The 13,748-nt window shown below is 38.3% G+C and overlaps 1 protein-coding gene across 1 annotated transcript in view; it reads right to left on the reverse strand.

The window, feature by feature from the left end:
• The window catches only part of cpne5a (copine Va), a gene marked incomplete at its 3' end in the record, with an annotated part of 61,976 nt that overhangs the window by 5,823 nt on the left and 42,405 nt on the right, over positions 1–13,748 (reverse strand). The window contains exons 15-18 of the mRNA XM_080030322.1: positions 6,627–6,673; positions 5,862–6,043; positions 4,524–4,651; positions 1,944–2,046 (exon numbers count right to left, since the gene is read on the reverse strand). Of these exons, the coding sequence (XP_079886448.1) occupies positions 1,944–2,046; positions 4,524–4,651; positions 5,862–6,043; positions 6,627–6,673 (460 nt within the window). The remainder of the gene's footprint in view (positions 1–1,943; positions 2,047–4,523; positions 4,652–5,861; positions 6,044–6,626; positions 6,674–13,748) is intronic.

The raw sequence follows: 13,748 nt of genomic DNA on the forward strand, positions 1-13,748 counted from the left end.
AATATTTCCCTCCACCAGGCTCATTCTTCATGACCCCTTAGCTCTCACATAGAATACATACATTCTGTTTACCCCTCACCAGCATGCGGCAGAGCCCACAAGCAAACACCTATAAATGCCACATCAGATTCTGTATCCAGGGCTGAATTATTCAGACTACACCATTTGTTACTTTTCCTGTCCTGTAAAGCTACTCAGGGGATCTCACTCCATGTGTGTGAACATACTCCTTCCTCTTACTGCACAGCACCATAATAGATATACGGACACTAACAGCAGATGACCTGATTTCATAATAAAGATTGAATTGAAAACTATGACTATAGCAACCTTTTTGCCTCACTGCTACACACATTAACCAAGAGGCATGAGAATTTGCACTACAATCATTTCAGTGTGTCCTTAAACTCAATGGGTTTAAACACATTTGGCTGCACAGCAAGAGTTTGTAATCTGTGGCGTTTAAGATCAACGGTGAGAACAGTGCGAATGGTGATAAAAACTGAGAAGTTATAGCAGCTTCAATACATTCAATAAATTAATTCAATACATTTCAAGATTTGAGTTCATCTTAAGCACATATATTTAAACCTACTGGCTTGTAAAATAAGAAATAAAATTAGACAATATGAGACAATTAACAGTTTGCACATAACTTATGGGTTATTTTTAAGTAAGTAACCTTCAGCTTTGTTGATTGGATTGATGAAAAAGCCAATTGCAGCTCCTTAAGTGTCTATACATTTTAAAATATTCATGGGTTTAATGAAGTTAACCGGTCGAGCCGGCCTTCTGTCCAGACAACACACTGATTGCTGCAGATATAATCTAATATATGGGCACACAGAATCCATTTATATTTTGTCCCACAAGGTCAGAGAGAGGGGTTCTCTTTTATCATTTAAAATCCTGCAATGAAATTTTAAATCTTGCAGTAAAAAACATCAAAGGAAAGATGTCCCCTGAGGCTGGCCTGTCCGATGCGTGGACCTTTTAGTCTCTGGAAGAAAAAGCTGTGCTGTTTTGGTAAACAAGGACACCAGAATAAATGGTACAGTACTGTGTGATCTGCAGCAGCACTTGTAACATTACCAAGAGAGATATCTGCTTTGTGCAGTCTTTAAAGAAACCTCTAACAATACATCGAATAGAGAAACCAAAAGTGCAAAGAGGAGCGTGACACCTGGTCCAAAGTGCAAGATGGCAGAAGGTGGCAGCAGGAGGTTGCAGCAAGACACGGCAGGTTTCGGGGCCGAGCAGTGCAGAGCAGCAGACAAGATCTTAAAAGGAAGGTGTGGCTGTTCGAATGGTTTGATTAACAGTCGCAAATTCCCTTTAAACCCAGTCTGCTGGGGGTCAGAGCACCATGTTGTCGTCAGGGTCCGTTTGGCCGATGACAACTCCCTAAGGGGCCGATGCCACTGAATATTTCAACACTGCAGTCATATTTCCACTCTGGGTGAGCTCCAGTTTTTCAGAAGACACAACAAAAAAAGAGATGCAGCATGCAGCGAAGGCATCAGAGAAAACACAATCATACTTTAAAATGTGACCAAAAAGGTGCCTCAGATGGTGCACTGGATAAGACTCCTGCCATAAAGTGAAGCTGTGGGACTGAGAATCAAACTCAGCGGAGCCCTTCAGCCTCTTGAGGGTCTCTCAATAAAAAAGAAAAATATTGGAAGAAACAGAGCGGCCAAGCACAGGGAGGGATACAAGTGGAGCAGAAGTCATGCCACAAATCCTCATATCTAGTGCCATTGGCTTATAAACCCCTGAAAGTAACAGAAAGCATAAGAGAAGTGCCACAGTCAACTAAAACCACCTGCAATGCCGGTGATCTGCAGAGCTGAGGTAAAGGGAAAGAAACAGAGAGTGAGAGAAAGAGAGAGAGAAACACATTGAAGTGAATGTCCCGTGGGTGGTTTAAGAGCAGCACTCACATTCACTATGGCCTCCTTGGTCTGAGCCATGTCCGATATGACGCCATCCGTGATAATGAGCAGGACAAAGTATTGAGACCCGTCCTGCACTGCTGCTGCATACCTGAAACACAGTTATAACGAGCAAAGAGTGGTTTAAGACAGGATATGCACAGACCATATTAAAGTCAAGTTAGGTAAAAAAAAAAACATGTTTCCTCCAAACAAACTCCCCCTCCGCACCCTGTGTGACACAGAAACCTAACATAGAAATGTAACAAAGTAAAATATGTTATTGGCTTTTCATGTCTCTGAGGTCTATCCAGACACTATTACGAAACCCATCAGAGACACCACAGTGAGTGTGTCCTAGTTTCAATAACCCATCGCTGGCTTCTCTATGAATAATGTATTAAACTGTTTATGCAAGTGCCTCAGTCTTACTCTTTCAGAACATTATTGATTTCACAGCACTCAATTGACCAGATTTGATGCGTGTGAGGAAGAAATGAAGCACATCCTGGTGAGAGCTAAGGACAGAGGTCGGTGGTCAGCCCTTGCACTTGCGATGAGTTTAGTAAATGTGACTCTAAAGTAGCCTGGCACCGCCCACCTACATACTTCTGCTCAGTTTTCATTTCGCTTCAGTAGTCAGTCTGGGTGTGTGGTATATTAGTGGGTTTTCTCCAGACAGATTTCTGCCAGTTCAATCAGCAAACAGAAGGAGTGGCTCAGAAGCCATACGTCACGACCAAACGTTATGCGATTGGTTGGCAGATCCCGAGTAGCACTGGGCACATCCAATAGTTTTAAACTTCAACAGACACCCGCCTTCAAGTGAGTTAATGTTTGTCAATTGAGCGATTCCAGACCTTCTGTACAAATGAAATGAAGTACGATGGTCTGGTAGGACCAGGCTAACTCTAAAGGTGGATTTTAATCAAAGTAGTCATGTAAAGAGTAATTTCAATCTTTTCATCCTTCGTTCAATGGATGACCTATTCAACATGTTCTGAATATTTGAGACAGTCTCATGGTCAGCAACATCGTTTTGAAACCTTTCCAGCAATTGATTTTTACCGCAGTCTGAGGCAAGGACAGACTGTAGAAAGTGGAGTTTTATAAAAGAACAAAGTCTCTGATTTCTACCGACTATTCAAAGCAATAATGGGACATTCTTTATCAGGCATTATATCCTGAAAGAGAGAGTTTTATTGATTAATCACTTGCATTGCTTGAAATCACAAGAATTGGTCTGTTGGGGCCTTTCTTGTAATCTTTTTTTATCATCACGCTTCTGTGTCTGTGTGGGCAGTCAACAGAAATATCGTCTGTATATATCCTGTGATTATGGACAAAGATAGTTTTATGTTGTAGCTGCATGATTCAGTGGAAAATTAGAAAATGAAACCGTCAAACTAAACATAAAGAAAGTAAAATAAAAATCCTCAGCTGCGTCTGATGAAAAGCAAAACAAATTGGAATAGACTGTGTTTTAATCAGGGAACCGCATTGTTCCTCATTCCATCATCAGTCTGTCAGGGGTTCAATACGAGTCAATGACTCACTAAAGGTCAAGCCCAATCTCAAGTTCTCACTGGTAAAGTTAGGAAAATATCCAGACTCTCCACATTTACATCTGTAAGTGTTTGTAGGTAGTTGTTTATTCATTAGAAATGTGACTTCAAGTCATCAAAATAATACTATTATTTTCATAAACCCATACATTTCCATGGATTTAACACTAAAACAACTTTAATCCCCAATGAAGCATTTCTAATAAGTATTTAGGTATTCCATAAATCGTTTTAAAAAACGTTATAATGTAGTTGTAGGCAGTTTTAAGTGTTAATTAATGTATCTGTCACAGACTATAACTCTTCATATGGACATCCATTAGTGGAGGCTGGGGTATTAACAGTAATGAATGATAATATCAAATATGTCTCCATAAGGGAAGATATAATTGTTTTTGAATACCGTACAAAAGCATGCCCTAACATCTATATAAAAAAACTCCTTATATATTTTTAAGCTCCAGTTAAGCTCCTCAGTGCACAAAGTCTAAGTGTGGGGTCATTAATATTCAAGTATAGAGTATCATTCTTACTGGGACTTAAGTCCAAGTTTGAGTCTACTGTGTGAGACCAGTATTAAACACAGGGTGGGGATTAGGCAGCATACACCTGTGCCTAATTATAATTCCACCACATCTTGTCTGCTGTGTATTTAATGTGGTATAGCCTCATACTATGCACAACAAACAAAATCACCTGTGGGGTGCCCCATTCAGAGTGAGGCTAATGTATTAAACAATATGACTCACCAGTTTATAGGCTGAATGGCTACATGATATGAATCCATTGACAAATTCCCTGCCAATCCCGCAACCTTAGTTTTAAAACTAAAAGCAATGTAAAACCTGATTACCATTCTGTTAATCTCAGCCTGGCAACTGATTGTTTACTTTCCCTTCATTAGTTCTGCTCAATTCATAGAGAAACCATTACCCATTGTCTTAGTACCCTTGATCTGCTTGATATTTTTTAAACATTGACTTTCAAAGAAAGAACGACTGGGCACAGAGACAGGTTTTTGTACCTTGCCACATGATTAACAACAGGGGCGAAGTTGGTGGGTCCATACAGCTGAACCGTCTTAAGGCTTTCATGGTAAGCTTCCAGAATCCCCGCCATGCCGTTACAGTATGGGTTCTCAATGTTGCCATTCTGAGAAAAACAAAACCAAAGCATTAATGTACAGAAACAACACAAGTAGTAAGAAAGGAATACAATAGGGCCTGATACATCAATGGATTGCTGATGTAAACAATGATTAGTGTTGTAGTTGTTAAAAGTAACCTTAATACCTGTGTGTAAAGCCTAGTTTTACAGTCACCTCAGTTTGTTGAGTTGATACACTGTGGACTACACTGCTACATCACTGCAGCAAAGCTGCTGCTAAGTTGAGCTTTAAAAAAAAGTGACATTCACATATTAGAAAACTGTTTTGTTTATCATATACCCCAGTATCAAATGAGAAAATTGATATTGATTGAATCTCTTTGCATTCGATACAAATATGAATCTGAGAGATGTTTAGCCTCATTAAGCACAAAGATTGGGACTCATTGCTGTTAAAAATGTTGTCGACTTTATGATCTGTCCACACCCAGTGCAGCAGTGATGTAGCTATAGCAGAGCACACCCAGCTGTGATCATGGTTTTACAGCTTATTAGACTTATATTGTGCAACCCATAGAGCTGTAGTTTATAAAATACACTTCAGAGGGCTGGATGACATTTAGAAAAAAAATCCTTTGCTCTCAGAGATGTGCTTGTAATATTAAGCTTCAAAGGTTATATTCCTCAGCAACAAGGCACATTTCTAACCAAACATACATAACACATATCTCAGCCAGCACAATTTCTTTACTTTTAAACTCACTTGCAAGACTAGAGCATAAAAGAATGAGGCTTCAATTATATGGTGATATGAATCTTAATTTGCAAATTTTAATGGAAACATTGAGTGTTGCAGACGTTACACTGTAGACAGACTCCTCATTAGGCCTCGCTATGCCGCAGCCAGAGCACATTAGCTGGCTGAGAGAAGCCAAATTGATTTAAGAATCCTTCAGCCTTACAAAGCCTAATTTGCACTATAAAAGGTAGATGAAATTCACTCTGAATTATGCATGTCAGAGAGGTGCAAGCAACATTCATCTCAAAATTCACACATCCATATTGCACATGGAAACATTGTCCGTCATACTACATGTTGGGCATGAGAGCATTCAGACCCAAATGATTGCTCACACTCAAAGATAAGCTCCAGTGGGAGGGAGAATATCAATTTCCCATAGAGTCAGATTAGCTTTTATGATAAAATTCTAATGCTGAATTACAACCCGAGCATCTGAAATAACCCCATACTCACCAGGGGAAACTCATGGGAGACCCTCCCATCAGGTGGCAGTTTAGCACCGAATCCCAGGGCGGGGAACATCTTATCACTGTCATAGTCCTGGATGATCTCTCCCACAGCCTTCAGGGCCATGGCATAGGCATTCATCTGGTACGGGTTCATATAGTGCAGTGAAGTGGACTGGGATGGATTTCCTTCCAAAACAAAAGGAGTTAAGAGTCAGTGATGCAAACCATCAGACTGAGGCTCAACTGACAGAAGCAACCGGAGGAACATGAGAGACATATAGACTCAATTGGATATCTAGATTCAGAGGTGGGGCTCAATGTGACTTTCTGGAATAACATTTTAGATTTTTTTTTTTTTGTGAGTTACGGTGCCATTTGAGCACTTCTGGATTGATATCAGTATGCAGGATTTCCGTTTTTACTGGTGTGATGAAGTAACCGTCAAAATATTACATGTAGTTCAGTGGGAGAAAAGAGAATACATTTACAAAAGTAAAAGTTCTCATTATTTAGAATAATAAAAATAATCCCATTTCAGAATAATATATATCTTATTGTAATATTTGATTATAATTACTTAAGCATGATTGTGTATGCATCATGCCATGTGAACTCTTCATTAAAAAAATTAAACAAGGAAGAGATAGAATATAACATGAAGGGAGAGAACTCCAGCCCCCTCTTTGATTTGAATGGAAAATGCCAAATTCATACAGTATATCAGAGGAAAACTTAAGCAGACCAGTGTGATTGTAGGCAAATCACTCACCATTTGATGCAGTGAAATCAATGGCCACTGTGAAGTGAATCTGAGTCCTGAAACAGATGAATGGGGGAAAGGATGCTGTTAACATAGAGGCAGGAAACCACTGCAGTTTAATGAGGCTTTCCCAGGTTTCACTGTGCTCTCTGATATCATCTGAGGAGAGGAGTCACAAAACCAAACCCAAAAGCGTGTTAAAAATACGCCTTCATTGTCTGCGAAACACGGGGGCCAGTCGGGGTTTATTTATCCAATTCTATGAGAAAAAGAAACACTAAATGTGCTAATAGTCAGAGAGAGACAAACATTTAATAAGTTCCTGCAGCTGGCTTAATGATGTGACTGATGACACAGAGGAGAGTAATCAGCAAAGCACAGGAGCTGTAAAGAGATATTAATCTTAATATTCACAAGCTGTTTGGTCTAGTTACCTTGTTGTTTTTTTCCGGAGATATATGGACAATTGGACATTAACACAATCCTGTGCCCTCGTCACTCGATTGTTCATTATTGTAACCATCATAAAGTTTATCCTCATTGTAAACACCAATATTGTCTTCACTCTGAAAAAGCAGCTTTTGCAAATTTACAAAACTACTGGATATTCCTTTATAGGATATCCTCATGAGCCTATAATAATATACCCAAAACCTTTAAAATTATTTAAAAATAAAATAAAATAAACTTGGCTTAACAAGTGTCGACTCGATATGCCCGTTTCCCCAGAGACAAACAAGGAGCGAAGGAAAAGGGAGCTTAGATCAAAGTGTGTGCTCTTTCATTGTGATTAACTCTGATTGCCTTTCCTGCCTTCACCTCCATTCAGAAGTTCCCACAAGCGCAGCATCAGAGATAATGACTGCTTCCTCCTGTGGAGACTCTGACCCCAGCTCATTAATCAGCATTGAGCGGGACCGCTCAGCTGACAAAGGGGAATTGTTACAATGGCATGCTGCCTCAATTTGAAAGTCTAAGCGGATTTCTAAGGTCGTATTTGAATGGTTGGCTAGGAAAGCAAGGTGGTGGGTTAAAGTTAAGTCAGAGCACAGGAGAAGTGGAAACGGTCACACGGGAACCAACGTTCAGACCACAGACAGTACCTGCTAAACACTGCAAGTACATATAACATGATAAGCAATTAGTTAATGGTGAACACCTTAATATAAAGTTACCATACGTTTTTATTGAAATGTTTATAGGGACAAGAACACAACATTGACCAGTGTCACATCCATTACTTCAGCTTAAACACAATCCTTATATGAGAATTCACAACTAATAGAACAAGAAAAACACAAAGGCCTACAGAAATACGCAAATCACAAACACTAAGACTGTACAAATTAACATTAAAGAGCCTTGAAATAAAAGTGTTCAAACAACTACTGAATTTATCAAAAGCAATTGTGATAATCAGTTTTTTATCAAGTTAAAATCCTAAACATCTTCAGATATGAAAATGTGTGGATTTTCACTTTATTTGAGGGCCCACAAACATGATGTAGTCATGGAAAATATATGATTAGTTCATCATGATTTCAAAACTTGGTATTTAACAAAATACATGTGTAGTTTGGTGTGAATAGTCAGACATGATCATCAGTAATAACTGAAAGATCATGATGAATCACACACCTTAGTTGGTGCTTTAACTCGTGTATTGTTCCTTTGTTAAACCAGGCATAGTATACCATACATCCCAGTGAAATACTGATAGTTTACGAAGTACTACTGTACATGGGCTTTCATGCAATAACTCAAACATGAATTCATGATGATGCATGTACACTTAATATAAAGTGTTACCAAACATAGTGATCTTTCCCTAACCTAATACCATAGTTACCTTTGTATCATACTGGCACATTGTCATCGAACAAAATCCAGGTTTGTAGAATCATGCAATGATGGGGATGTTAATTCCTTCAGACATTTCAGTGATGTAGCTTCCTATCAGAAATGTGTAAGCATGATCATATGATTATATTTAAGCTATTCATAATGTTAGAAGGTCTTTCCTTGAAACATAATGAAACCTTTCCAACCTCTGATCAAACAACTGATCAAGCACTGGAGCCCGGGTAGGAATCTCCTTTATCCCTTTTAGAGTTAGGGCTGTGGTCTCCGCCATACTATCCCTGTATTACTCTGCACAGAATTTCCCATGACGCTTCATCGGATGAACAGGTTATGAAATCAGTGGTGCCCCTATTAGAAACATGTGTTAAGATCACCATACACAGGGTCCCGTGGGAAAGATATTTGCAGCTGTCTGTCTCTCTGTGACTTGCAGGCAGAGTTATATCTCCCATGTCTTTTTTCACTAGACTAGCTCTGAGGTCTTGTTTTTTGTTATTTCACTTGAAACACACAGTGGGGATTTGTTTTAGAGCCAAGCTCACAATTTATTTTGAGACCATAAAAACAATATGGCTTGATGTTGACTGATGCTGCAGTATTGTAGGCCTACGTTTTGTAGGTCTTCTTGTTAAGAACCAATGGATGGTGGCTGGTCTGAGGTTACTTTTTCTTTTTTTATCCCTGCTCTCCTTACATCTATTATCCTTGAGGAGGTAATCTTTCATTTTTAAGGATTCTTCTCTGAGTGATGCATTGCTATGGGCTTCACCCTCTCCTTTCATATCAACACCAAATCTCTCAGCAAACTTTTCTCGGCTTTGTTCTCGACTAAGGTGATCGCTCCACAGCCAGTTTGTGTGTCACCTTGAATGACTGCAATAGTGTCAAATAGGTACAAACTTATCTGTGTCATATTGACTTTCCTCTTTTCAGTTATACAAACACCATATGGCCTGAGTCTTTGTAATGGGAAAACCCTGCAGTCTTGGCAATCTTGGTTGGGTGGGATATTGTAGGAAATGTAAAACACTGTGAAGAAGAATGCAGCGACGGGACACCTAAAATCATCTCTGTATGTGTTGGAAACTGGCCAAGCCAGACTAAATCAATGAGCAGATTGGTACAGTGCTTCTATTGTATAACTGCAGGAACATAAACACAAAGGTGTAGGCTCCGTTTCAGAAGTGAGGGGGCACAATGAAGAAAATTTACACTTTTTTCCAAATACCATGATAAAAATGTACAAATGTTTTATTGCATATAGAGTATAAAAGCCAGCAGTGCTATGTAAATTACTTCATTGTTCATCCACAACCTTACTTAACTTACTACTACTTACTATTACCTTACTAATTTTAAAGACTGCATACAGCACCAACATCCACCACCTATAAGGTAGGAAAGCCTGTATGTAGTCTGAGAGGACAAACATGGTACAATACAAGTCTGTCAATTCAGATTATGTCAAGACATGAGAATCACTGAAGGCGAGACGGATAAAAGTGATGTGGAAAGGGGGTAGGATCAAATAAGTTTATACTTCTTTCTACTCCTTTTCAGGCATATCAATTCAATATTTTATTTGTTTATTTATTGTTTATTTTTATTTCTTTTGTGAAATCATTTGAACATATTTTTTATTGTATTTTCATGCTTTTAATTTTTCTTTTTTGATATGTCTGAAATAAATTGAATTGAATCAAATCAAATCAAATCAAATCAAATCAAATCAAATCAAATCAAATCAAATCAAATCAAAGTAATCAACATTTTGCTTCTCTCACCTGCACTATGGTGACTGGACAAAAAGAGAAAAATGCTCAGAGAGATATTAGTATTAAAATCTACTTGAAACTTAAAAATGACAGAGATGAAAGTGTGACATTGAAAATAAGAGGGTGCATGTCCCCCCATCTTGAGTGGAAATAATACAGTAACCTCTGATATTTAGTATGTGGAAGTAAAAGTGGCCGTAGAGAAAGAAAATCACATAAAGCTCAGCGAGGTTTAACATTGGCAAGCCACTGATTGCATGACACTCATTAATCACTCACGACAGTGTTTAGTTGCAGCAAATTCCCTGTGCAAAATTATAATTGCCATATATCAATTCCAAGGTGAAGAACAGAAAATGGTGGGCCCCATGTAATAATGCCATTCTGCAGTCCAACCACAAAGTAAACCTTAATCAAATCAAATAAGTATCAACTTCCCCCATTTCAACAGGGTATGTAGAACTATAAAACCTTAATAAGACCTTCACACAACAGAAGCCCCACACAGAAGCCATTACAAGGCCGCTCTCCCTGCAGATTTAATTTAACAGAAACATTTCGACATGCGACAAAATAATATAAATCTTTCATTAGCCTCTTAGAATCAGAGCTGTGGGTGACTTTTGGACTTTGATTTGCTCTATTTGATTGTATCTCTGCTCCAATGAATTGTCAATGAAAATGTATGAAAAACCAATTGACTGTGTGCGTCTGAAGAAGAAATTGCTTTTTTTTTACCATGGTGCATGGTGTTCATTATCACCTGCAAGGGGACTGTATAGCAAGCACATATGCAGGCTTCTGCTTATATTTCTCATCATCGCTCCAACTGGCAGGGTTTGCAGGCATTCAGGTTCAGCTTCTTTTTTGTTTTTTTATTCTGGTTCCTTTTTTTTTACATTTGTATGAGTTGAAAAAAAAGTCATCTCTGTGAGCCAGCTACAGTATTACAGATGCCAAACTCAAGCAATCCATTGGATACACACTGGCTGTGTGCTTGGTGCCAGAACTTGCTTCCAGAAACTTGCTTCCAGAATTGACTAATTTACTTTCATTTTGAATATAGCCTATTACATAAACAAAAGAAGAATTAATTTAATCTAATGCACACGTATTTTGCGACTTTGTGTTTGACCAGCAGGGACAATTTCCATCATAAGTAAGACTTTGCTTAATGTCATTGTCTTATCATCATCATCATCATCAACCTTTATTTAAACAGGCAAAAATTGCTAAGAAACAATGTCTTATTTAAGCAATGGCAATAGGCACATACAAAGTGATTTGATAAAAGTGGTCAGTCTTTGTGATGGTTTACTCATATAGCTAACATCTTGTTTATCTCTGGAATAATGTAAGCTGCTTGTTTCCTCGAATCTTATGCAGCCGATTAAAACAGCCTTCATTTAAACTTCATTGGCCTACTTTTAGCACCCATTCTCACGTTCGACCATCCCAGTGGGGCTAGCGCTTTAGGTTTCTAATGAGGTTTGTGGATTTTTCTCATCCTCAATTGAAGGGCTATTAAGGTGTGGTTTATTTTCATAACGTGGGTGTTCTGAAGCCCTTTGAGACTGCAACAGTTATGAAGGGTTATACAGAGGCTTTAATTATTCAGACTGATAAGACTTCCATGTTGCCTGAAGGTTGTCCAGTTAATTTGACCAAAACAGCCACACTTTTCCTCTTTTTGGTTAAACACTGTAAATCTCTGTTTCTATTTTACATGGAAACAGTTAATCTTACCCATCAGGGATACGCAACATGCTCATTGTTTTATCCCTCTGCAGCCAGCAATAGTAATCGTGTTTGTTTTCTTCATCACTGTCATGCAATCTGCTCCAAGGAGAGTATCTGTTGAATGCAATATCTTTTTATTTTGCTTTCTTCTTATTCGCTAAATCAGATTATTAATGCTTGTGGAGATTTGACATGGTGAAATTTGTATTTGCAGTCATGTCAGAAATCTTTTGGCTATAGCTCTACCATAGATCTATTTGATAACAGCAATGCACATGTAGTAATATTGCACTTAGGGTTGTGTGGCGGCCCAGAGATGGTCTACAAAGGACAAGGAGGAAAATGCACTTTTGATCTAGCAAGGTGCTACTGACTTATAAATAGACATCAAAGCAAGGAGGTGAAAGCCACACTCATAAGTCAGATGCAAGCTTTGTATTTTCCATTATTAATGTTTCAATGCTTGCGTACAGTACAGGCCTTCTTCAGGAATAAAAGCCTGAACACAAGCAGGATTTTTTCTCTGGGCTATGAGTGACCTCTTCATGACTGTACTTCAATGTTCTTGTTGATTGATGTGTGAGCTCAATGCTTTGAATCAAGAAGACAAGCATCTTCACATTGTTTTGCACAACAATGGCTGCAATATCAGAGATAGCTGAAACATAGGGGGGAAAAAGGATGCACAAAGTTCAGAAGTTCATTTAGTGTGTCTTCAGACGAAACATTGCCTTTCCGCTACTACTAGTGTACATATACGCTGAGAAGAAGGTGAAAGAGAGTATGCATTAATGTTTAGAAAAATATTTAATTATTAACAAATGTGTGAATTTTTGAATCTATGTGGTAATGTAAAACAGTGAGGTCCCTGTTGGTGTAGGTCAATTCATTCACATTAAGATCGAAGAGTTAATGTAGCCTTAAATCACCTACATGTAAAATATTTACATCATTAATAATTTCTAATTGATGTTGACAGCGTGGTCTGATGGCGGCCAAAAACAGACATGTAAATAGTTTTTTGTCCTGCTCTGTGCCTCAAGAGACAATTAGACACAAAACCCAGACAACTATAGTAAAAAGATGGTGGAGCCATGGTGAAGACATTAAAAACAAAAAGTGGACATAGAGATAGCCTTGACTAACAGGACATAGGAGCGAGACCCATTTCTAAACCTCCCATAACTGTTGTGTTTTTTTATGGTATCTTTCAGACTATTCTTATCTCTGCAGCCCCTTATGAGAATTTTGTTGAAGAGGACTTCCATTGTGGATAGCATTTTTCAAAGAAAACATTAGATGCCGGAGAGATTTTCACCAAGGGATTTTTCCCCTTTTTTTAATTGCCATGGTGCCAGAGCTGTTTTTTTAATGAATAGCCTTTGTCATCATCCCGACACACTCAAAATAACTGATGAACTTTTAACATATTTTAATGTATGTAACAAAGAGGTGAAGTATCACTCTACACCATGCTTCTCTCCCCGTGCTGGGGTCACATTAAATCTTGGGATATTCTCTCCCTCTCATTTCTGTTTTCAGGCTTCAAACAGACAAATTGAATAAAGTTAATTTCTAAATGATACATTATCCAAATATTAAGTAACATGACATTCAGAACACATTAGTAGTTTAAGTATACCTTTGACAGTGGCTTTGTTTACATTCATTCTAATAATCACAATTAGAGCTCAATTATATTCGCGTTAACACTTTCGGAACAAAGTTGCTCTTTCAGAATGAAATTTCACTC

The sequence above is a fragment of the Ammodytes marinus genome, assembly GCF_949987685.1.
Source record: "Ammodytes marinus genome assembly, chromosome: 7".
NCBI lineage: Eukaryota > Metazoa > Chordata > Actinopteri > Uranoscopiformes > Ammodytidae > Ammodytes > Ammodytes marinus.